Source organism: Chanos chanos, chromosome 6, assembly GCF_902362185.1.
Source record: "Chanos chanos chromosome 6, fChaCha1.1, whole genome shotgun sequence".
NCBI lineage: Eukaryota > Metazoa > Chordata > Actinopteri > Gonorynchiformes > Chanidae > Chanos > Chanos chanos.
In genome coordinates this window covers 13432866-13457343 of record NC_044500.1, presented here as the reverse complement: position 1 = coordinate 13457343, position 24478 = coordinate 13432866, and the positions used below count along the sequence as shown (strand labels likewise).

The following is a 24478-nucleotide window of genomic DNA, read 5'->3' as shown; positions in this document are numbered from 1 at the left end:
TTTGTATTTTGTCTAATTAAAAGATGATTTTAAAAACAATATGTGTTCTCATTTTAATAGAAAGTGCCCAAATGGTGCGGATGGAATGAATGGGTTGGATTGGTATAAAGAGGAAAAAAAATGAAAATTTTGTTTTTACAGTTGACTAGTCTTTATTTTTTTCAATCAGACCAGCTGCAAATCACATCTTAAGTCTTTGGATTTTGCTCAAGTACACTGTTATCTCTGTAAAAAGAGTCAAGTTCTCAAAATGCATTTACTTTCATAGAAATAATGAATTGAATGTGTATGATTTTAGCTGTAAAACAGGCACACATTATTATTATTTTTTTTTATGTGTGTTTATCACAATCTCACACTTTCAACCTCAAATGCCAAAAAGTTCATTTAATGCTGGAGGTACCGATAGTCTGCAAACATCCTGAATTGATGCAGTCAATGAATTACATTCAAATAAGAATAAAACAATAAATCTTGAGAAAGCAGATAATTTAATAAAAATATAGCGCTCTTAAACAACAAAAAAGAATCCTGATCTTCAGAGCACGCACACACACACACCCCGATCAACACTCACTCAACCACAACCAACCACACTCAACCACAACCAGTCACACAGATACAGTATTTGAACCTTTCCAAGGTTTGACCACTAGGATGAGAATACATGGTCTAAGGTGTTGCGCTCCACAGTGATGGAGAATATCCTGACAGGAGCTTAAGTCAACAGTCTCCTGAATATAGCCCTGCTGAACTCCCACTGGGATTGTTCTGAGTACTCAAAGTGAGAGTGCACAGCACAGGCTCGACAAATCCACCCAAACTTCACACAGCCGCAGTTAAAAAAACAAACAAAAAACAAAAAAACCCTCCCTCGCATGGCCGATTCCATGCTCAAACGCCGGCTCAAGTGCTGTTCCAATGCACAATCCAGAGAAAGAGAGAGGGACTGAAGAGGAGAGAAAGAGGAGGCGGCTCAGCTTCGTCAAATGGAATGGCTGAAGAGAAAAGTCCCTGACTGCTATGTGGCTGTGTTGGTTGTTATGAGTGGCACTTTGTCCTCCATGTCCACTGAGCTCATTTCCAGGTCCTGCCCGTTCTCTACGACAGCGGTTCCGTCTTGTGTTCTTTGACCTCCACCTCGCACTCCACGCCAAACCTCCCACCAGTCAAAATGTGCTAACACCACCTCTAGGGTGTAGTACAGGGACCCGAAGAGAGCGAAGCAGCCTAACAGAAGGAGAGACTGAAAGAAACACAGTGGGTAAAACACTCGCATGAAGTCTGTGGAACTCAGTTCTTCTCAGCGCTGCATATATTGCGAGTACAGTAAGCCTGCCCAAATAAAGCGTCTAGTTATAGAGCTACACTTTGTGCATGTGTACGTCCATATGAGAGATAAAATGTACCTTCAAGGTGTTGGAGCTATAGGGGCTCACAGCTTCAGGGGGAATGTCTAGACCAGGTGGGCATGGCAGAGAGAAATTACTATTCAGAAACTGCCCGCCCATAGCCTCCTCCACGATCCTGTCAATCAACATGCACAACGAGTCACCACTCTGAATCATACAACATATGACTTCAAAATTCATACTTTTAGACGTTTTTAATGCTACACGTTTAACATTAAAGCTATGGTGAGTGTGCAGTGCTGTGTTCTTGCTTTTCTTTACCTCTGCCTCTCCTTCACCTGTTGGAAGGAGAAAGATGACCCATAAAGAGTGAGCTTCCAGTGGTTCAGAGTCCCCAAAAACAGAGATCCTTCTCCTAGGGTAGAGCAGACAGACACTCTGGATTATCACACTATTCGAGCACTCGTTTTATAGCTTTAGCAGGGTATCTGAAACAATACGACAGACTAAATGAGTTACAAATGGGTCTCAGCGGAGTCTACAGATGGTGGAAAAGTCATGCACATGTTCCTATTTATTAGACGTGCAGGAGAAATCACAGTAAAGAAACAGTGAATGTGCGGTGAGTCAGGAACAGAAACAGCCTTACTGTGGTCTGTTATCCACAGGGTGTACTGTCCCTCTGCTCTCTCCCCCCAGCAGCGAACAGTGGAGAAAGTCCAGTCATTCAACCCAGAGGAGTCTCTGTAAAAATAACAGGCCCTGCCGTCAGCTCGCAATGGAAAATAATACTGAACGGCACTGATCTTCCAAATGTACCACAGCTACTGAAAAATACTGGTCTTAGCAAGAGGATAAAATTAAAACAAGTCTGCAGGATTGGCATCAGTCTCAGCTCAGATCCCTGACAAATGAGAGGATGCGGACAACACACACACACACACACACATACTTTTTATGACCAAGTGTGTGTCACGTTGATTGATTTGGACAGAAACATGGGAAATTCTCTACAACACCAACTTTCTGTTGCTGTTTAAGAATGGAGATCTTTTTTCATAAAACCAGCTTGAAAATGACTTGAAAGGGAGAAGAACAAGCTATGGAAAAGTTATGGGAACTTGTGCACTCACAAGTCCAGGATCCGTCTGGCCCCAATCAGTGAGGTCATTCCACTGGGGCAGACCAGGACAATCTCCACGTTGCCACGGCGAGGGTGTGTCATGGTTACAGTGACAGACACGTGCTCCAGGGTCTGCATACCCGACTGCCTCAAATCTGCAGCTGTGACTAAAGATGTGGGGAGAAGCACAGGGAATTAGAGGAGCGTTTCGCGTTACCAGCAATTTCATACGATTCCTAAGTTTTACATTTCAAAGCCTACAAGACATCCAGATTCAGCAACGAATGCAGCAGATGTGAGATATTGTGAAATAGTTCATAATGACTGGACAGAGCAAAAATGTATTGTAAACAACGTCATGTATATCTGAGAAAAGACATATAAAGTTTAACATGCAATGAGTATCCTCCTAACACTATTGTGAAATAGCTTGTCGATCTGCCCAAATTAAGTGTGTGTGTGTGTGTGTGTGTATGTGTGTGTGTGGAGGGGGGGGGGGGGGGTTCTGATAATTGGCTGCAGGTGTTGTTTTCACAACTGAAATTTTGGCCTTTTAAAAAACGGAATTACAGCAGCCTCGTCGCAAGTTCGACGTCAGTCTTTTGGTGATTGGCAGGAGACATGTATGACCTTTTTAACACACATATTCACTCCAAAGCAAACACACACATACACAGAACCAATTGTGTACTAGGCCACAGGATGAATCTCAAAATAAGACAGGAATAGAGGTATGTGTGTCAGAACAGTCTCCTCTCTTTTCCTCTCCTCTACCAGTATTCTGTAATTCCCTGGCATTTCCTCACCCACTGTTTGCTAACGCACCCCCACACTTCATAACCATATAGGGAAGTAGGCTTCCCTAAGGACGAGAGAGCGTATGAGTGAGCGAGGGTGTGTGTGTGTGTGTGCGTGTGTCGGAAAGAGACAGAGAGGGGGAAAGAGAGACAGAGAGAGAGAGACGGAGAGAGGAAGAGAGGGAGAGAGAGAGAGAGAGACAGAGAGAGAAGAAGGTCTCTTTTGAGTTAACTTTGCAAAATTAACTCAGTGTTTCCACATACACTAGTAGCATAACGATATGGCCACACAGACACAGCGACGAGTTAGTACATGGTAAAAGAGGGAGAAAGAACGGGGCTAAGTTTAAGGGTGACAGAGAGATGAAGGGAGGGCCGTGGAGTCTGAGTGCGTACTCAAACACAAAGCGCACAAGATGCTATTACGTACGTCACGCGTAAACAAAACCAGAGGCATCTGTCAAGCTCAGTTATCCCGTGGGAGGAGGATTGCGTTTCACTTAATGGCACAGTGACCCGCGTCAAACACAGATACATGCGAGCCAGACATGTAAACATGTCAGCATGTGAGAAAGAGGGATTTTAAACAAATCTGGCCGGCTGCTTTTTAAAACTTTCTGTTACTGATGTTGCCTGACATTTTAAACTGTGCGCGTATTTAACAACTATTTGTCTTTCTCAGGTCGCTCCCTCTTATCTTCGGGAATGAGTTTCACTCTAACAATGTGTTCCAGAGAAAACAGAGCGGCTTATGCACTTTCACATGGGAAGAAAACATCAGTCCTGCCAGAACGACTGATTCAGTGCAATCTGCCAACATAGGTGTTCAGTTTTACCTTTAAATCAACTGTAATGGATGAGGTACGACAGGCATTAAGAATCATAACATACGTGTCCTGGAACTTGGACGAACATGTAAGGACCCTACGGCAAGCGTTCATTTATTCTTCAGCTTTCATTCAAAAGTATGAGGCTGATGTTTTCTTACCGAGCCGGTGACCTTAAAAAACCTCGTCGAATAAGTTACTCACTCCCCCACCCCCTCTCTCTCTCTTTCTCCATCACTCACTAACACTCATGCACACACACAAACTTTTCCCTAGCTATTATCTGAAAACCACAGTGGGCTAAAGGGAAGAGTTTTGGTGCCTTTGGGACCAAGCCAAGCTTGGCATTGAATAAGGAGATCTTAGACCATTGGATAACAGAGAAATGGATAAAGACAGGGATTGGGGGAGGGGGTGAGAGAGGAAAAAGATGGATGGAGATGTCTCCTCTGCACATTGCCCTCAAGTGTAGAACAGTATGTTTCTCTGGCTGACCCTGTAACAGCTGACTCCACTAATTCATTTAGCCCAAAGCAGTCTCATCTAATGACTAATTTAGGAGACACAGACTGGGGGGGGGGGGCAAGAAAAGGTAAGAAAGAGGGGGAGAGGGGTAGAACGGACCAGCTTTGACAGTCTGAGTCGATCATTTGTCACTGTTTAGGATCTAACAAAAATGGCACAGAGAAAATGAAAACAAAGAGACGATCAGAGAGAGAGGGGAGAAAGGAAAAGGGAGGGAAGGGATGTATCAGTGTATTCAATGACACAGGCTCTGAAAACATTACCTAATAAGGACAGATTGCTGATTGCCTGTTGGGAGGGTCCACGCCCCTCTCTCCCCCTCTTTCTCTGTTTAACTAATGCATTCAAACCTCCTCTAACCAAACACCTCTCAGGAAACTGTCAATGATAATTCAACAAACTTGAGCTCTCACACGTTTCTGGGGTGCTATTTACTGTAACAATATGTGAGGTCATTAGTATCCAGTGCTTTATGTACAAGATACAAACTCTGCTACTTCAAATATAGTTCCATTGCGTTAGAAAAGCTGTTTGAGTCTGCTTTCATCTTTACTCACTTACACTGTTAACCTGTTTCTCTGTAACCTGTTGCTTTTACTTAAGTTTACATACACACTTAAGACTTTTAAAAAGTGTATAAATGACTTATTCAGGCACCAGACTGTTTTACATGGATGCTTTTATCACGCTTTTTCCATAAACATCAGGGCACCGACTGTACCCCTAAAACAGACAAATATAAACTCATGAGGACGCAGTCCACTCACCATTCCAGGTGAGGCTGACATTCTTGGGATTGGCTGGGATTTGCTGGTCCACTTTCAGCACTGGGCTCTGATAGGACACCAGGAAGGGCACTGTCTCCCAAACCTTTCACAAACACATAAATACATTTGGCACCATGTTTTGTTTCATTTTGTTTTGTTTGCTACATTTCTGGAAAACAAAATTCCATTAGCTACTGACGAACGTTGTTGTGGATAAAAGAGAATTTACATGCTGGGCCACAGAACTAGGTTCTGTTAAGGGCTGTTGACTCTGACCTTAGCGGCATTGACCATTCTCCAGGCGTTGAGGAGGCCAAAACCATGCTTATGGCTGTGACTGAAACCAGCTCCATTAACTTCCCAATCAGCCTTTGCGTCATACTACAGAAACAGAGAGAAAGTGTTTCACCAGTTAAAACAACTGAGCATGCAACCACACAGATATATGTTGCATGGTGCAGCTGAGGCCTGTAACATGCATCCATGATCTTGTGGGTAAGGTACTGTGCTTGTGGGAGTAAGAAGAGTTCTGAATAGAGTGCCATGGTGAGGAGGAGTTCATAATGCTATACCTTTGTGGCTGTGTAGGTGATGATGTGCTGCACGTCACGCCAGGTGAGACAGGGCCGCACTTGTAACATCAGTGCCACCATGCCAGCGGCCAGGGGCGCGGCCGCCGAGGTGCCCGTGTGTCCTTCAGTGCAGCCTGTGCCGCGCTGGAGAGACCAGTCGGCTGTCACCTGTACAAAGACGCGCAAACACACACTGTTACGTCACTGTGCATAATTACAATTCGCTCATTTCTACAGCACTCCCTGTTAATTGTAATTCAGCAGCTCCAGAACATGTAGAAATTGAACTTAACGCAAGTTTGGACATGGATCAGTTCTTAAGGTGCAGCTCGACAAGGAGAGTGACTGAGGCAGGGTGGGGCGTGGGTATGGGCTGGGACTATGCAGTTGCCTGGTAACCAGCTAGTATAGTCCAAACGGTCAGCTGTGGCACTTAGCAGTTATGCTAACAAACAAAAGCAGGGGTCTGGCATTTGTGGAATGTATACACGGGGGAAGTGAAGAATTCAAACGGTTCAGGGCAGAAGGCGTCGTCTGGGTCTGAGAATCACAGTGCTGTGAGATATTTTGTGCACCACCTGCAAAGCTTTGACTTTCCCATAGTTTTGTCTGCCCAAGCAGGTTTTTAAAAACAGATTTGCACACACAGATATTTGATCTTCATTGCAATGCTATTAATAATTTAAGGTGACTGAGTTTAGCAAACAACAACTAAAATTACACTTTGCTGACATTTATTGCTTCAGTCAGAACAGAAATGCAATTTCCGGGGACAGGAAAAAAGTTCAAACATCCCTAGCTTCAACATGCCCTTAAAAGCTGATGATAATTAGTATCAGGTGCAGGAGACATGATAAGTGAAACATTAGAGAGTAGCTCAGGAGCTCAGCTCTACACACAGATGAGACACTTGGGATCACACGTGATTCCAAGGTCAACACAGCTCCCTGAGGCCGTCATTAATACACATGTGCCCAGTAAAAGGTTGCAAAACCATTTTAGTACAATTTCAAGTCAATCATTCCACAGTTCAACATATTATCTACAAATGGAGAAAATTCCAGACCAGGCAATCCTCCAAAGATAAGTCTTCCCACAGAATTCAGCCCAAAAAAATGTCTCCAAGTACACCAGGTTAATGTCAGAGGACCTACAAGCTTCTCTTGCTGCAATCAATCATGTGCATGAGTCTACAGTCAGAAACAGACCGTACAAACTTGGTCGACACGGGAGGTAAGAGGGGGGGGGGGGGGGGGGGGGGGGGGGATCCTCAGCCCTCAGAGGACAGAGACCTGAAGACCACCTGGTGGCAGAGGATGAATTCTGAAGAATGATCTCTGGGTAGATGAGTCAAAGGTGTGGTGCAATACCAGACATCACGTTTTACGCAGAACAAAGACTCGCACTGAACAAGTAGAGAATGACATTGTACCAACTGTAAAACGTGCTGATTGTTTTTGGTTTGGGACTGCTTTGCTGTTTAAGCTCTTGGGCTGCTTGATAACACTCAGTCATTCCATGAATACCATAATGAGACTACATGAGCAGAATTATAACAGGCCAGCTGTCAAAAAGCTGAGGCTGAACTGAAAACAGACCATGTTTTTTTTATTTCTTTGTGTAGTATGGCTGGATATCATGTGTGTTGCGTGTATACAGTATTTACGTAACCGATGCATTTATGAGAGGCTCTGTACAAACTGTGGCAACAAATTTCCTTGGAAAAGGACAATAAAGAATCTATCTATGCAACACGACAGAGATTAAAAAAAAAACCCAAACAATCAAATACAAAGCGACTCGATGACAGAATGGTTCACAGAGAAGTAAAAAAGTTCTTGAAGGTGAAAGCCCAGCTGTAAATCCAAATGAAATGCCTTGCGGGGACCTTGAGAAGGCCGTACATACGAGGCTGAAGCCTGAAAACATCATGAATCTGAAACAGTTCTGTGAGAATCGGTGGGCCAAAAATTCCTCCCAGTCAATAGACAGTTACGAGAAAACGCTTACATCAAGTTGTTTTTGCTAGAGGTAACAACATCAGCTATTGAAATCAGGTTTGTGCTTACTTTTCTCCACCCCAGGAAACGACATTTCTGTTGATTTTTGTTGAATGAATCATTGCAAAGCACACATTTTTCAGTCTCATTTGTTAAAGTGAGTCACATAAATCTAGTAAGAGCACTGACATGAAGATTAAATATATATTTTGTTACAGACAAAAAGAAAAAGAAAAGGTGGTGTACTGGCCTCCTCGCAGCACTGTACATATAGTGTTTGAACTGTAAGAAGCTCAGTTGTTGTTTTTGGCTGCAGTGTGTGGGGACAGTGCATACAGCGCAGTCAGACGGTGTGTGGGGACAGGGTTAACATCTGAGCCTAATTAGCCAGTGGAAGTTTGGATAACCTGGCTTAACACTGACTATTGTTAAGTCTATGTACCTCTGCTTCTAATCAGATGTACTGAGTTGCGTGTACGTTTCGTTGTTATGAAGGTTCGGGCTTTATGCCTGTACCTCAACTTTGAAGACTGACTTACAGATAAAGCAAAAGTGTTTTTTCTTTTCTTCTTCTTCTTTTTCTAAAACAATGCCGAATTTAATGTTCTCAGAGTTTTATTTTGACCAGATTGAAACTGACAGAAAAAGTCTTTGGGCAAACTTTTACATGCGTTTTTACTGAGCTGGTCATTGCACAGCAGACTTTAAAAAGGCGTACCAGCTCAGAGATGGCAAACCCACGCTTAACATCAGACAGAACACAGGGGGGAAAAAAAAAGCCAAAGTCATTTGGTCAAATGAAAATGTCTCTCTTTTGCACAGAGAGTTTGAATGGAGCTGCAAGACAGCACTGGATCTACTGCTATACTAGTCTGGACTGTAAGGAGCAGAATGAATAAATCCAAAATACCATTTTTGAGGTCTGGATGGGGTTTGGCTGGTTTGACTGGCTAAAAAAAAAAGGCAGCTGAGGTCTGTTTTTTGGGGCTGATGTCACTCTGCTTTACCATGTCACCAAGGAGACGGTCGCAAACAGTGGCAAACAGAGTCTGACAAGACCACCCGCCCCCCCCTCGGGCCCCCTCCCTCCCAGGCCCCCTCCCTCCCTCCTCCCTTTTCTCTCAACACAATTATTTGCCTAGTTTATCTAATGAGTATGTCTATGAGTCTTGACGGAAATGAAAAGTGAGAATAAGATATCTGTGCGTGTGATGGCTTTGGACACTTACAATGCTGCGCTGGTCTCCTGTCCCACTGCTGAAGGTTACTGCCAGCATAGAAGCACATTCTTCTGCATAGAAAGGCTTTCTCCCATTCTCATCTACTGCTCCTAAAACATCAACACACATATACTTCACCATCCACATTCACAACCAGTGTACAATGCTGTTTCGTAGGAGCCATCTGAAAATTGTTAGCTTAAGGTAGTTTCAGACTGAACAAGAACTGATTCTGAAGTCACATGACATGACTGAAAGTGAGTGTAAACCTCTCTTACCTATGGTGACAGTGTAGATTGAATTAGCGTAGCCATCATAGTTGCAGTTGTCATTATACTGGCCACCGTTGCCACTGGCAACAACGAAGATGCTTCCAAAGCCTCTTCTGCCGGCTATAACTCCATGCTGCAGTGCTGCCTGTAGGGATACAGCATACAGCGTTCAGGGTCAAATGGATTCGCTTCTCAGGACACTGTCGGCAATTAATATTTCTTTTAATGGGAAAATGAGCATCTTGTGATGAAGACTTTTCTGTGTGTCAAAAATTTAACCACTCATCTGCATATCTGGTGGCTAAAAGGCTGCAGAGTCAACATTAGCCTCACCCACCAATTCTGAAAATCATTTGCTTTGAAACTGAATTTTAGCCAAACACCGAATTTAAAGACCTAGAGAAACATTCCCAAGGTTCATCTGGACATTGTTCCAAGCTCCTAATATATAGTGTTTCGCCTGGTCTCTGTAGTTTTATACACCTTGATGAATGACTCAGAGCTCGTGCTCCATCAGTGCAGTAGTCTAAGAGCTGTGGATACAGCAGACCATTGAGTTCCCTTTTATTGGCCCACTGAGGCACATAGCAATAACTGCTAAAAGGCTTTACCAATATTTCCACGGCATGTGCCAGGACAGTTAAAGGAGGGAACATGAGAGACATGTCTGGGGTTAGCCAAGGTCCATCTATGGGCCAGTAGCCAGTGGAAGTCAACTCCCTGTGTAATGATTTTATGCATGGTTCTCTGAAAAAGTTCTACTGAAGATGAGTCTCCTGAAAACTGATGCAGTAATATGCGTTACATTTCTACCTTTAAAACCATAAAATCAAAAGAATTTATCTAAAAATGAGTTTGCCATGCTGCAAAACCTTTGGCAGATGATTCACTCCTTCAGAAAACTGCATGTGGAACAGAACAGGGAGCAGAGAGATTCCCTAAGCCAAAGAGCTTGTTTTGGAGATACAGTCCAAACTGATTCACTGCACAGAGCATAAACTTTCCATTATCTAAACCACACAAACAGATCTTACCAAGCTTGACACAGCAGGTTCAAAAGAAACTACTCAAATCAGCAAATCCAACCAGAAAACTTGCTTACTACCCCTGTATATGCAAAACAGTCTACAAAACTCCAAGGATTTTGTCACAATTAAATATCTTAATTTTTGGATTTGAACTAATTTTAATTCACTTATGAAAACTCTAGTGAAAAAGGAGATAAAAGCCCCACACTGAGAAATGAGGTCTATGCAAGGACAATTCTCTGCTTGTATGCTGAAGCTCCGAGTGTTCTGTTTTCACAAGGTTTTTTGGTGAAGTTAGTCAAGGGGTATGAAAAAGGAGATGCATGTGACTCTGCCCCCTGCAGGAAAAGAAAGGTGGTACCAGATGACATTATGTCACATTAACAATGTCCAACTGTGTGATTCAAGGGGTTTCTTTCATTACACAGCTCACATAATTATCACACCAAAAGCCAAGTACTTCCTACTCAAAAAATCATGTCAGTAGAAGAGGACGAGACACAGAAAACACTGAAAACTGCTAGAATGAGACCTGGGTTAAATACATTACCAGGAGACAGCTCTGTAGCTCTCCCACTGTCAGACAAGATGACTCAAAACACCAATGTAATATTAAACCCCTTCTCAGAGACTGGACAGGTTAATGACTGTGTGACACAGTTACACGGGATGAGGTTATACGGACCTTGCCTAATGGATGCGGCCCATCCACGGTTCGTCCATCGTCATCTGGACCCCAGCTAAATGGAGAGAGCATGGTATCACATGTCACCATCAGTGAGCTGCACGGTCTAAGTGTTACTGCTCACAATTATAGCATGAAATAAAACTAAAAGACAACATTTACACCTAAGCCTCACAAGCATTAGACTTTCTAATAACAGCTTCAAGTGTCAACAATGTGAAAAGTAGTAAACAGGAACTCAGGACTCAGTTACCTGCAGCTGTAAACATCATTAATTTGGTAATGTTTATTGAAAGCTATCGCCTCCATGCTGTCAGTGAGAGGTCCATCCAGGACTCTGATGCCTAAAACATACATGAGAAAACATGGAGAGACAGATAAGCAATAACGGGAGCAACTGACGAAAAACAACTTAAGCGTAACAAACACATGTTTGGTTCTGCTGCAAAACACATGCTGATGTCAACATGTTAACATGTGAGTTTTCTAAAGCAAAAAAATTGTCAAAAAAAAAGTTCATGCCCAAATTACAGCTGTCTTAGTTACAGAAGTTGTTAAATTACTTAGCATTTTGGGGGAAATGTCAAAAATAATACTGCCATTAGCTGAATGAAAGAGGATTGCTTCAGGAGGGAAGCAGTGCTTACAAGCTGAAACTCATTAACAGGCACTGAAAAACAACGTTCAAACCGAAACCCAAATCTACACAGTATGAGCTTAATAAAGCTAATATTTATAGTAAGACTGCCATTCTGAAACAGCTTGTACCCAAGGCCAATGCAAAACAATACATAACTCTGTGTATGGAGCACAAAACCTGGTCTTCTCAGTAGTGGAATAAAAGGGCTGTATACAATGTGAAGAGAACTGTCTTTTATTCTTTTTCCTAGAAATCCATGAGTATGGTCTCATCTTTAAAGAAAGGTAAAAAGAAGCTGTCGATCCTTTCCTCTTTCTCAGGTATTAAACGTGGAGGTGGATCTGTTAGCAGGCATCTCATGGGAGTCACTGGGTCTGATTTCTACTGTGCAGGGCAGAATGATGGCGAGGGAACACATTTTAGGTGACCAGGGTGCTCTATGGTGCTAACAATATGGGAGTATCCTAAAGATATTCCTATACTTCTTCCCTGAACATCAGATCTAAATGTCATTAAAGCTCTGTATGCAATTCTGGAGCATAAAGTCCAGAATCCATTTCACCTTCTTCTTTTGAAGGACCGAAGATTTTCCTTAAGGTTATTACGTTATTCTGAGGACAAAGGGTGGCCAAATCATCATTAGTAAATGAACACTCATGCACTCATGCATTGTTTGATGTTTCCAAGATGCTTTGTTTAGTGAACAACTAACTCATAAATTTACTGAAGATCAGCTTTCAATATTCCTAACATTCTCCGAAATGTGACACAACATGTCATGCTGGTTTCTCCCTTGGGTCACATAACTCACTAACAACACGTGTTGTTAATGTCAGCAGGTGTTGACAAGTGTGACATAGATGTTGTATGTTCTTGCAAGGTGTGTAGTGATGACTTGTAAGCAAAATGACTTTAAGGCACAATACATCAACCCCTGCTTTCCTCTCAAAGAGAGGAAATTTTTGTTAATAATTCTCTCCAACCTGCCACTCTGCTGCCATAAGCCACGCCCACTGCGCAGAAGCTGTTGTTAGACACAGCAGCAATTTCTCCTGCGCATCGCGTGCCATGGTGATTATCGCCGTGTGCGTCTGGGTGGGGCATCGGATCCGGATCGTTGGAGTTCAGATCGTAACTGCCCTCAGGACTCTACAGGAACGCAAGAAAAATGAGTCACATGAGTCACATTTCAATGCCATCAAATGCTTTAGTCTGGTAATTATCACCGGGTTCACCATCCCATAACAGCCATCACAGCTGAAGCATGAATGATTACACCACATGCTTCTTCAAGAACATGATGTAAACCATTGAATGCTTTTCATGCTACAAGTTGTACAGTATTGTAAAGCAACACAGGTGCCTGAAGGTCAGTCAGAGGGAGAGGAACTCAATCCACCCACAGAAACACAGCCAGTGTTCCCTTGGACTTTTGACCGCAGTCAGTATAGTGTGGCACGGCTTGGTTTCAGATGAAATCACCTCAGATACTGCTCTGCCCAATTCACACTCAATTTAGTATTCATCACATTGAGACTAACACTGAACTTAGAGGTGGCACTCATGCAACAAAAACCTTAATGGCTCTCTGCTTGGTTTGTTTTCATCCTGTCTTGGGAGTCACTTTGGATAATAGTGTTTGCTAAATGAATACATATGAAGAAGTATGCCAAATATAAAACAACAGAGATCCCTGAGTCGTAAATATATCAATACGTCATAAAACAATGCTACAAAAGTAAAAAAAAAAAAAAAAAAATATTGACAAACTCACGTAGTTAGGTTTAATATCTGCCAGTGTATGCTGGAGTCCGTCATCAACCACTACCACTGTGACACCCACTCCTGTGATATTTCGTTCCCAAACCCCTGTTACATTGATATCCATCCCATGATGGATATCATTATGCTGAGGGGAGAGAGGGAGAGAGAGAGAGAGAGAGAGAGAGAGCACATGTGTCTTAACAGTGGAGCACAGAGAGGCGTATGGATGAAAAAGCCAAAATAAGAGCCAAGTGTCAACGTTTTCAAACACAGCATGGTCCCATATGTGCTTTCTCTTTCTGACTCACCAGGTGCCACTGATTCGGGTATTTGGGGTCATTGAAAGCCAAGCCTCTCTTAGACCTGCTCAGGATCTGATCCTCTGAGTGCCAGATTACATGAGGGTTGGCAGCCAGCGCCTCTTTGACCTCCCACGGATCCAAACCCGCAGCCCCCTCTGGTCCCTGGCAGAGCAGGTAGTGACCCTCCAGGTGCCCAATCTGACCACGGCTCTCCAGTCCAGCTTCCTCTGCCACACTGCGTGCCAGCTCATCCAGTGAGCTGTGGCCAGGCTTGGAGCTCGTGCCTAGCTGGACAGCCCAGGAGCGGCCGGGACCGCAGGAGCCTGAGGAGGTGGACGGAGAGGGCTGAGGGGAAGAGGAGGAGGGGGTGTGTATGAAGTGTATGGTCAGGAAAAGCAGGTGTAAGCGACCAAGATCAAAGAAGAAGGAAGGGGGGGATGCCATGGCAACAGGGTGGGGTCCTCAACACAGCTGCTCCACATTAGACCTGCAGTCTGACAGACAGACAGAGAAGAAAGTAACATCATTACATTTATATTTATTATATTTATTCTTTTAGCAGGTACTTTTATCCAAAGCATCTTACAAGACAGGCAGAATACAAACCAGACAGGCAGAATACAAACCGATCATCATAACAGTGGCAGGTGGAGCACAGAAAAAGAAGTAAAGGAGCAAGTGAAAGAGCGATGAAAGTTAAAAAGACTGTAACAAAAAAAAAAAAAGTGGGTGTTTTAAGGCAAAGCTGCTTGGACTGGCCTATAAAGATTTAGGTTGAATCAGATTAGGGGTTGAGGAAGGGACAAATTATCGGATCAAATCCCTCTCAACAAGGCTGTTTATAGTAAGAACATAATATTGAAAAGGGGTTTGAGATCCTCTGCTTTAGAGACCAAGGTGTCAAATCAAGCAACAATGTGTAATATTTCCTTCTGTTTACAGTCTGTTGCAATTCAAGTACATTTTTAGCTAAGTAAATATTTAAATATTTTGTATGCCAACATATAAACTAAATCAAAGGCTACCAAGACAAGTTGAACATCATGTTTTGAGCGGCCCAAAAATCAAACTGGCTAGGACGCTAGACATTTGGCTTCACAACCGTTAATATGTAACTATCAACATGTTATTCATTTATTTGCAGGCCCCTTAAATAAGCAGTCCCTTAAACTATTGACAGTTACCACAAACACACTTAAACCATAATCTGCCTACACCACACAAGTAATTTTTACCATGACGTATGACCGCATGTCGAAACACAATATTACTGTGGAAAGAGTACACGAATCCGGCTGAATGGATTTTTTTTATACACGCAAAAACATAAAGATCTCTCAACAAATAAGTGAACTCCTACAACGCAAACAGCTATAAAAACGACACAATAATGGCAAATAGTTGCCCAGTAATGTAAGCACGGCTGAGTTGACATCCATGACGGAGGCAATAAACTTGTTCTGACACTTCAATCTCATAAGTGACTAACTAGGTAATTAACTACAAAGTCAACGTGTCCCCTACATAACGACCACATATTCAGACCTACTAGACTACGTTAACAGTAATTTCTGCACTTTTTGACTAAGTTATCCATCCCGTGTTTTCAAGTAACAATCTACAAGAGTTAGTAGAGCTTCGCGAAATTTTGCACAAACCTGAGCCAGACACTTGACAGAAACTGGGAGTGAAAACTATGAAAGACAAAAACGTATATAATATATATCAGCCAGGCAACCTAATATATACTTAAATAACTATAGCAGGCTGTGATAAACTCACTTAGTTATTTCCAGGAACATGTGTAGTGTAGTTCGACATTTTGAAGCTGACAGTTGGCTAACGGATGTTCCTAACAAAATTAGCTGAGCTAGCTCGCTGGAGGTTGTGACTATTTATTTTCCCCCTTCGACAACATAAGGCCACATATTATTCTAATTTTGATCAATTTCACTTACCTATCAGGTGTACTGTCTCATTAACGATTAGACTGTGTTGTTTCAAGTAACACTATCATTTTTCCTCTGTTTCGATATGTTGACAAGCAGTAACACTGTATTTCCGCATTAGTCATAAACTTAAGTCATATCCGGTTTTGTGCTGTACCGAGATAACCATTTTGCCACCAGATGGTACAATTTCACTACTGAGGAGGCCAATTCCATATCGATAGTTTTGCACCCATAGAAGTTGGTCAGCAAATCTCTGTTCGAGGGACTAGGTAACGGATGTTCGCAATGTCAGTTAGATAAGTAAAATTTGCATTGAAATTAATTAACAATAAATGAAATTGACAAGGGTGTGAAATGCAGTATATGCCTGTTTTGTATCTCTCAAATTGCCATAGTCTCTGGGATACATGATTTAAACCACAAGCATTTTTGAGACAGAGGAGAACCAAAATACTTAAAACTTGCAGTATTGGACTTTGCTCAACTAGCAGGGGGTAAAGGATGACCAGTGTTATGGACGATTCGATCTTTTGCAAGACCAGAAATGGACCCTGGTGGAAGAGGCACCATGTGTACTGACTGTTCACATATCTCATAGTGAATACAGTTTAGGCAAAGAAGATCCAGTTGAGGATCATGTAAAATTACTCAACGTGCTGCTCATTGATACTTATGGATAAATACGAAACTGTGAGAAAGCAGTTGGAGCTTAACCACAAAGTACTATCATCAATACCTTCAAAATGAGGATGTGCAAGAGAGATGTGAAACAGATTCACTAGAGGAGAAGAAGAGGAAATTGTTGGTAATTTATGGAGAGTAGTGGGAGGCTATGAGGAAGCATACAGCTATATATGTTTATTTGTTATGGTTCATGTGTGGTTAATTCAGACTTTCTTTGAAGCTAGATGAGGTGAAGAACAAATTAACCTCGCTGATCAAGGAACATCCTCAGGAGAGTGAACAAGGAGATGGACAGTCAGGAACCCTGTGTAAGAGGCCTGTAATACTACTCTGAGATAAGGTGATTCTCTCTCTGTTGCTTGTATATTATGTTTATACTTTACCTGTATATGTATTCATTTATATGCCTGTCTTTATAATTTTGGCCTTGAAAACCTCACCTGCTTCTATTTCAATCTCTGTTCGGCAGTAGAGGCCATCTTGTCAGCGTATGGTTCTGCTTCATCTTTGTCAGTTCAGGAAAGTATGCACATCTTTTTTTCAACTGAATGGAAGAATTAGGTCTGTTTTTGTTATTTTACAACCTGGTTGGTGTGTTAAAAGACTTCAGCTGTGTTTATTGTTCTTATCCAGCTCATAGAACTTGAGGTTCAAAGAGAAGTGATCATATCTTTTCTGGAAGCCTGGATCACAGAGGCTTAAAAATGCTTTAAAACTGCCAGGTAGCCATTCATTCAGTAAATGACTTTTAATTTAGGATTTGTTTTAGTCTTTGCGCATTTGTTTTCCTTTTCTGTGCTTGTGAATTGTTGCAAAAAATGTAAGAGGGCTTCTGCCAGAATGTAGGGAGGCCCTTTGTCTTTTTTTTTTTTCTGTCCGTTACACTTTCTGCAGATGGGATGTGTCCCTTCAGTATCTCCAGCTGAAGCAGTTTTTAGAGAGAAATATATCATAAGTGAAGAATACTTTACAGGTGAAATGGATAGAAAGAATAAATGGACTAGGTGAAAATCTGTAGCACTTGAATCAACTTTGTGTTCACGGTGTTCAGCTTCCAGAATTGTAGGACTATGTGGGTTTTCCATTGAATCAAATCAGTTTCCAAGAAATATTTCAAATAGCTCTCACTCTTTCTTAAAGGAACCATCTCTCTTTTCTTCTCTCTCTTCTTGATGCTAGCTTCTCTCTGTTTTGTTCTGTGTCAGGGTCAGTTTAGGTAGTGGATACAGCAACTGAGAGATGATGGAAATAAGGAGAATCTGGTTCCCATCCATCTGCCTCCTCTGCCATCGGTTCCTGTGGTCAGTCAGTCAGATGGAACCTCCTATGGCTCCCTCCTTCTTATTGCTAAAGAAAAGTGTTTAATATTTTTCACCTGTGGATGTTCTTTTGACAGTTAACTGATTACAGTTTTAATGAGGCTTTAGCCTAGTAGTCTATAAAACTGTAGGACTGGATTGTTGGATTATCCATAGATAACTTGAAACTGATGGGCACCTTAACATTGCTTACATTTGAGCTCAAGATGATTTCTTGTCGGGCAAGAGTAGGCATCTTTATGGAGAAATTTTCTATTTTCTGTTTTTTATCTGTTTTTATCTTAATTTGTTTTTATCAGCCATGTGTCATTCTCAGTCTCAGATCCAGCCACAGAGCAGGCAGGGGAAAAACCGGACAAAGTTATGGAGAAACATTGTCTTTGGTTCCACATAGTAGAGCAGGTATGAGAGTGCTTTTAGGTGCTGTTGAGAACTATGTGGAGGCATTCAGTCAAAATTACACAAGGAGTTTGCAAACGCTCTTTCCTTCAGGTGAATTCGTTTTATTTTGGTGTTCTGAAGAGTTAGTTGAACATGAAAATAAACTACGTAAATTCTTAATTTGTTAAAATTTAGAAAAATTTAGAAATTTAATTTGTTGAAATGTTAGAAAAAAAAAAAAAGATTTCTAAGGAAATCCCAAATCTGACGGGTCACGGTAATGGCGGTCAATACTGCTGATCTGAAATGAGTAGAATTTTATTTATTTTTTTTGTCAAGATGAGTGTGTGTAGATTGCCTCAACGTATTTTAGGATCCTTTAAGAGACAACAGGAATTGAAAAGGAATCATTGATTAATTAATTAACTTTAATTGCAACAGAAACTACTGATTAAAACATTGATTAGATGTAAAAACAGTGAAAATATCTTCTGCAGAGGGTGGCTTCTGGCATGACTTATCCATTAATCCTTTATCCATAATGTATCAGAGCCCAGTGAAAGCCAGCCACCAGCATGTGGTGAATGGTACCTGTGTGTTTCATGATCAGGTGAACGTGAACTGCAACACGATGCCACATTTTAATAACATTCAACACATGTTCATGGAACAGAGATTGATAATCGCCCCAACAAATGTAACTAAACTCAAAGGCATGAATCTATTTCACTGATTATTTTTCCAGTGCATTACTGTTTGGCTTAAATCTGCCAAGAACAACACAAGTCCCTGCTCGTAAACTGTGTGTACACAGAGAACAACAGATTACCGTAGAACAACCGTGGAGACCGTGCATGTTTATGTAACATCTTCTGTCTAAGCACGGGAATACCTCGTATAATACTGCTGTTCTTACATATATTAAAATATATATTACTGAGGACTGTGTGGCCCACTTCAGATTCCCAAGCTAGTGGAAGTTTTGTACTGGAGACAAAGAGAATGACCTTATACTGTAAAGTGATTAATTGGACATTTTAATAGATACAGATGTAATGTGGTGGTAAATTTGCTAGACATATTCAGACCAGCTATTTGCATTGTGCAACATCTCAAACATCTCAAATTTGAATTTTTGGATAGAGTAAACTACTGGAAAATAGAGAAGACACACTGTCTGCCTTTTCCTTCACTTGGATTTATGGCTTTTGGGATGATTTCTGATATGTTTCTTGGATTCAGCGCTGCTTTTCTGGCTGACTTATGTACTTTTTTTTTTTAAACAAATCTTTAGCCAAGAAAGTCTTTTTTTCTCCATTTAAAAAAGCTTGTTTTCCAAAATGTTTGAATGGTTTAGGGCAGCAGGGTTTTTTGTGTTTCTTAAATGTGAATTGAATTTTTGATACCACACCTTAGCTGGTTGCTCATTAAATTGTTGTTTCCGTAAAAGATTTGAAATAATGTTCTCTTTAGTTTCTCCATCAGTCCCTCTTTTAATACCATGGTGTCCTCTGTACCAATTTTAAGCCTGGTGAGATTAATTATATGAGGGAAGTAACAAGCACACTTTTCATTTTTTCAAAGAGATTCTTTAATCTAGCCATTAGTGTTTCAGAGTGAACGGCCCATCGATCAAAATGTCTGTATAAAATCTAAGGATTCTTCAATGCATGCAGCTACTCCACCAAACAAAACACTTCATAGATTTCCTAGAGAGCGCAGCCAATAATAATTTCGGTTTTCATATTCATTTATAGTCTCTGATTTGTCGTTGGATTTCTTGCATGAAAGTTGAATCTTGTCAGATATTTCACGCTGTCCACATTAACATATAACAGTAAGTCAAATGGCAATGGTAGTTGGAGTTAGCAGGGCCACATGTAGTGTAATATCCTCTTGCCATAGTTTTTCTTTTTTTTTGAAGAAATTTTCAGCCCTAGATGTAGGTTTTTTTTTTTTTTACTCTACCAAAAGGTAATTGAGTTCTATGTCATTGGTTCAAATTTCTTTTTCTTTCTCTCTTACTTTCTTCTTATCGGGATCCTGCTCCTGCAGTTGCTAACAAATGAGATTTGTAGTGTTGTTCATGAATTAACATTCACTGTTAGACTTGTTTGCCCTATGCTCTCCTCCATTTTTCATACAAAATTCAACAAATGACTCATTCTGCTAAAAGCAAGTCCACTTTTATTTAATTTCATTTTTTTAAATTCATAACAGCAAGAATGAAATATAGCATTAAAAGCAAGTTGAAAAGGTCTTCATAAAGTAGCGTATATCCATCCAAAAATGTCCTGCAATTTGACACATTATGAACTCAAAAATATTTCATTGACCACTGTAGAGGTTTACTGTAATTTCAAAAATAAAACTGCTGAGAATATGCAGAACCAGGGTTGTCACTGATACCTTCCCTCGGTATTATTGTCACATGCAACTGAATCCATGTTTTTTTTTCATGAAAGTTGTTTATGGCTTAAGACTGAGGCATCAGTTTTGTTTTTTTGTTTTTTTGTTTTTTTTTTAATTACAGGCCATTATCAGAGGATAGTGACATTTTGCTAAATTACAAAAACCTTTTCAGAGAGCACTAAATGAAACAAATTGCAGCAGAGGACAGAATACATTATTTAGCACTACAAGCAGAAAAAAAACCAAAAGTCTCAGATTACATTGTCTCATAAACTCAGGCGTGTACTTTTAACAGATGGAAAAGCACAACCACTTGCAGTCACTCATAACCAGAACCAAGTACCCATATTCATTCCAAGATACCATACAAAGTCCCTTTGGCAACTCATGAGAAGTGTTAATCATTCCCTGTGTGTCTTGCATCTTAAGTACAGACATCCATGATTTTAAAGTGCCTGTAAACTTGGTTGCGAATACATCATCTGCTTAAAGTACAATCCCTGAACAGAAAGAAAAAGCAATTATAGCTATGGTGTTTCTGTGTGTGTGTGTGTGTGTGTATGTAGATGTTATTACTCTAATAGAGATAAGACCTCACTGAGTCTCTCCTTAGAAATCTTTTTTTTTTCTCAGTAAACCACTGTATGTTTTTGTTCTTTTTTTTTTTTTAGTCCATTACATTAATATTATACTGTATACCGTAAATAAGTTGTATAATAAGTTTATTTATTCAGTATTACTCAGTTGTGAAGTTTTCTCAAGGTATATGTTATTTTCCTTTACATGCATTCCTCTGTGGATGAAGTAAAGAAACAGGACTTGGTTTCTTTGTTTTTTTTTTTGTGAGTGGACCTTTTTGGGTGTGGTCCAGCTACACCCGTGAGGGTGAGTTACCCGGCCAACCCCAAGTAGGCCCTTACACCGGAGGGTGAGGGTTACCTCGACCTGAAGGTTTCCTGGCAAACTACAAGCTGCGGACAAAAAAAGCAAAGCAACATTTTGCCTTTTCCGAAAGGGTTCGAGAGTCAGCACTCTGTGCCACTTTTTGCAAGCAGTTTTGTTCAGCCTGTCTTTTTTTTTGAATTATCCTTAACAAAATTCCTCTTATTTATAGACATTTTTTTTTATTCAAAATAAGATCTCAATATTATACATGATTCTCTCTCTCTTTTTTTTTTTTGACTATATACAGAAGTGCAAAAAGTAAACCTTCATCCCCTTACTTTCCAACTATGATGTGTGCGGTATTAGCAAAAAAGGGGTCGCCCCTTTTCCACTGCATCGCCCATCTTCTAGTCTCAATCTCCAGTCACATCACCCCCACGAGTGATCAAATATGCAGCTTTTTTTTTCCTTTTTTCTTTTTTTTTCTTTAACAAGGCCTGATGTTCAGGGAGACTGGAAATATTGAAACAATAGTTACTATTTGAAATGAATACAGTAGAAAATAATTTTACTCTAACATCTATGAACTATATTTTCATCTTGTATATTTTCTTCTAATTTGAGTGACTAGTTACAAACCAGACGATCTTTAAAATAATATTCCATTATCAGCTGTCCTTGTTGCCATAGCAGCAACCCAGATTCTCTCTTGGCAACTATTTCCTCATTGTAAGATTTCAATATAAAAGATGTTTGTTTTCGAGAATTCAAACAATTAAGGAAAAATAACCAAAATTCTTACATTTCACTAAAAATGAAAATCATTTAGTTTACAATTGTACTATTAATACCTAAATCAACACTACACATAAATTCAAAACAGAGTATGGTATGAAGAACAAACAACAACAAAATAAAAATATCACACATCATTTCTAAGATTCTACATTCTACAAAAGTTATCAGTAAAATCTAATACAACAAAACTTCAATATTAAAACAGTATCCAAGTTTAGTAATGTGAAAGAAAACATTCCTATTTGCTGACACATATGGAAAATGAACAAAGTAAATGTTCAATGTTATGAGGAAAATAAAATCGACTATGATCATTTACAAAGAAAAGACAATTCAATGTGTGGTTATGTGACAATTTAGCATTCACATGACTGAGTGGCATGCCTTGTGAAGCTTACCTGTGGTGGACTAAGGCGTTATTTGTTAATGAATACAATCACTAAATTATGCCCACATCACATGTATTGTCCTGTCATATATCAATCCATCACAACACCTAGAAACACCCTCTTGACACCAGAAAAGTGCAGAGAATTCTAGAAATTCCATATTGCCTCAGCCCTATCGAGTAGCCACCCGGATGAGTGACAAAGACTTCAGAAAACTCCTACAGCCAAAAAAAACAAACAAACAACAACAACAAAAAACCACTTACAAAATAACTTTGGTGGAATTTTTGCTCCAAGAAAAAAAAACCCCAACAAAACAAATAAACAAAAAAAAGAAACACAACCCAAACCCCTAATAAGACTCATTTTTGTTACCACAAAGTTTTCTAAAAATATATATCAGACCATTAGCACAAATTTTTTATAAAATAAAAACAACAGAAATGAAATTATTCACATACATTTCACACAAAATGTATAGCCCACCCTGCTAAATTTGGTTTGACATGCATCTGATCAGTGTTGTTCATTTCTCTCTTTTTAGAGTCCCTTCCTCTCTTTGATACAACCAGAGGGACTATAGTACAGCATTTGGAAAAGAGCGGTTGTCTTCTTTTAATCTTTGCACAAAGCCTTGAAAATCTTTAGACTTCACACTTGAGAGTGAGAGAGGGTCCAGGCAAACCCTCAAAACGTTAAAAAAAAAAGAAAAAAAAAAGAATCGTAACTGGACCAATACATAAATATTACCAATACTAACATCATCATCATCATCATCATTCATCATCATCATCATGATAACAAACCATCACGTGTCAACACATGATTTGGGGCATAACAATTACTTTTTGAAGAACAAAAACTAATACAAGTGCAAATGTATTAGTGAATGGCAGAAAGAACAAAAAAAAAGAAAAAAAAAAGAAAGAAATATTATATTGGAGACCTAAAGGCATAATCAGATGAACACTATAACACTGTTGTAACAACGCTCATGTATTTTTTTTTTTTATATGAAAGTATTGTCTATGGCACTTGATGTGAAGCCTGCAACATGAAGATTAAAGCTCCAATGTGCTTTAAAAGGTACACTATTTGTGTTGTAGAACCATAACATTCAGTTGTCATTTTGCAAGCATCTCCCTGCCCTACCCAGTACAATCAAGTTAATTTAGAACAAAGACACTTACAAATGTAACACTGCATGCACAACTGATTTAGTCACACGTGACCACCTTTCCGATCCGCATCACTCAATTTGAATACAAGGTGCAATCTTACTGTGTAAACCATGAAAGAAATGAAAGACCTAAACAAAACCCAAAAAAAGAACAAGTATTTCTTGGTCTATGGACGTACCAAAAAATATCACACAAGATAACACCACACCACATCTTCCTCCCCCTTTGCGGTGTTCATCGACTGTGGTGTCACCCAGTATAGATATATAAAGGCAGACATGATGTTTATTTCAGCCATATTCCTCGGTTAACTGTACAAAGAGTTTACAAGATCTCTATCAAATCTCCCAAACAATTTTTGCATGCATGTTGATGTTATTCCACGTAAAGGGTGACATGTTTTCTCGTCTCCTGTTTTAAAATGTTTTCTCCGTTGTTGTTACCAATATAAAGGGTCGCCTTTAGTTTTGGACGGCACACCAGCAGGGTTAATTGATCTAAAGAGAAAATTTCAAGGACTATTTATTCAGAGCGGTTCGTATGAGAGATAAATAATGAACTGTCAAATCACAAGATAATTAACAAAGGGGTTAGCACTGGGCA

The 24478-nt window shown here is 40.2% G+C and overlaps 2 protein-coding genes across 4 annotated transcripts in view; both read right to left on the bottom strand.

The window, feature by feature from the left end:
- Window positions 1-207: 207 nt before the first annotated feature.
- Window positions 208-15932, bottom strand: pcsk7 (proprotein convertase subtilisin/kexin type 7). The gene is made up of 16 exons (XM_030776896.1): window positions 15833-15932; window positions 13881-14368; window positions 13583-13717; window positions 12792-12957; window positions 11422-11512; window positions 11169-11223; window positions 9462-9600; window positions 9193-9293; window positions 5964-6131; window positions 5668-5772; window positions 5392-5494; window positions 2486-2642; window positions 2002-2096; window positions 1674-1767; window positions 1410-1527; window positions 208-1246 (listed from the first exon to the last, which is right to left on the bottom strand). Exons 2-16 carry the CDS (start codon window positions 14316-14318, stop codon window positions 1022-1024), a joined length of 2190 nt encoding a protein of 729 aa, XP_030632756.1. The 5' UTR covers window positions 14319-14368; window positions 15833-15932; the 3' UTR covers window positions 208-1021.
- A 4445-nt stretch (window positions 15933-20377) lies between these two features.
- The window catches only part of LOC115815642 (muscleblind-like protein 1), a 61775-nt gene continuing 57674 nt past the window's right edge, over window positions 20378-24478 (bottom strand). For all 3 annotated transcript variants that reach the window (XM_030778610.1, XM_030778611.1, XM_030778612.1), the window contains one exon: window positions 20378-24372. The gene's annotated coding sequence lies outside the window, so the exon portion shown is untranslated. The remainder of the gene's footprint in view (window positions 24373-24478) is intronic.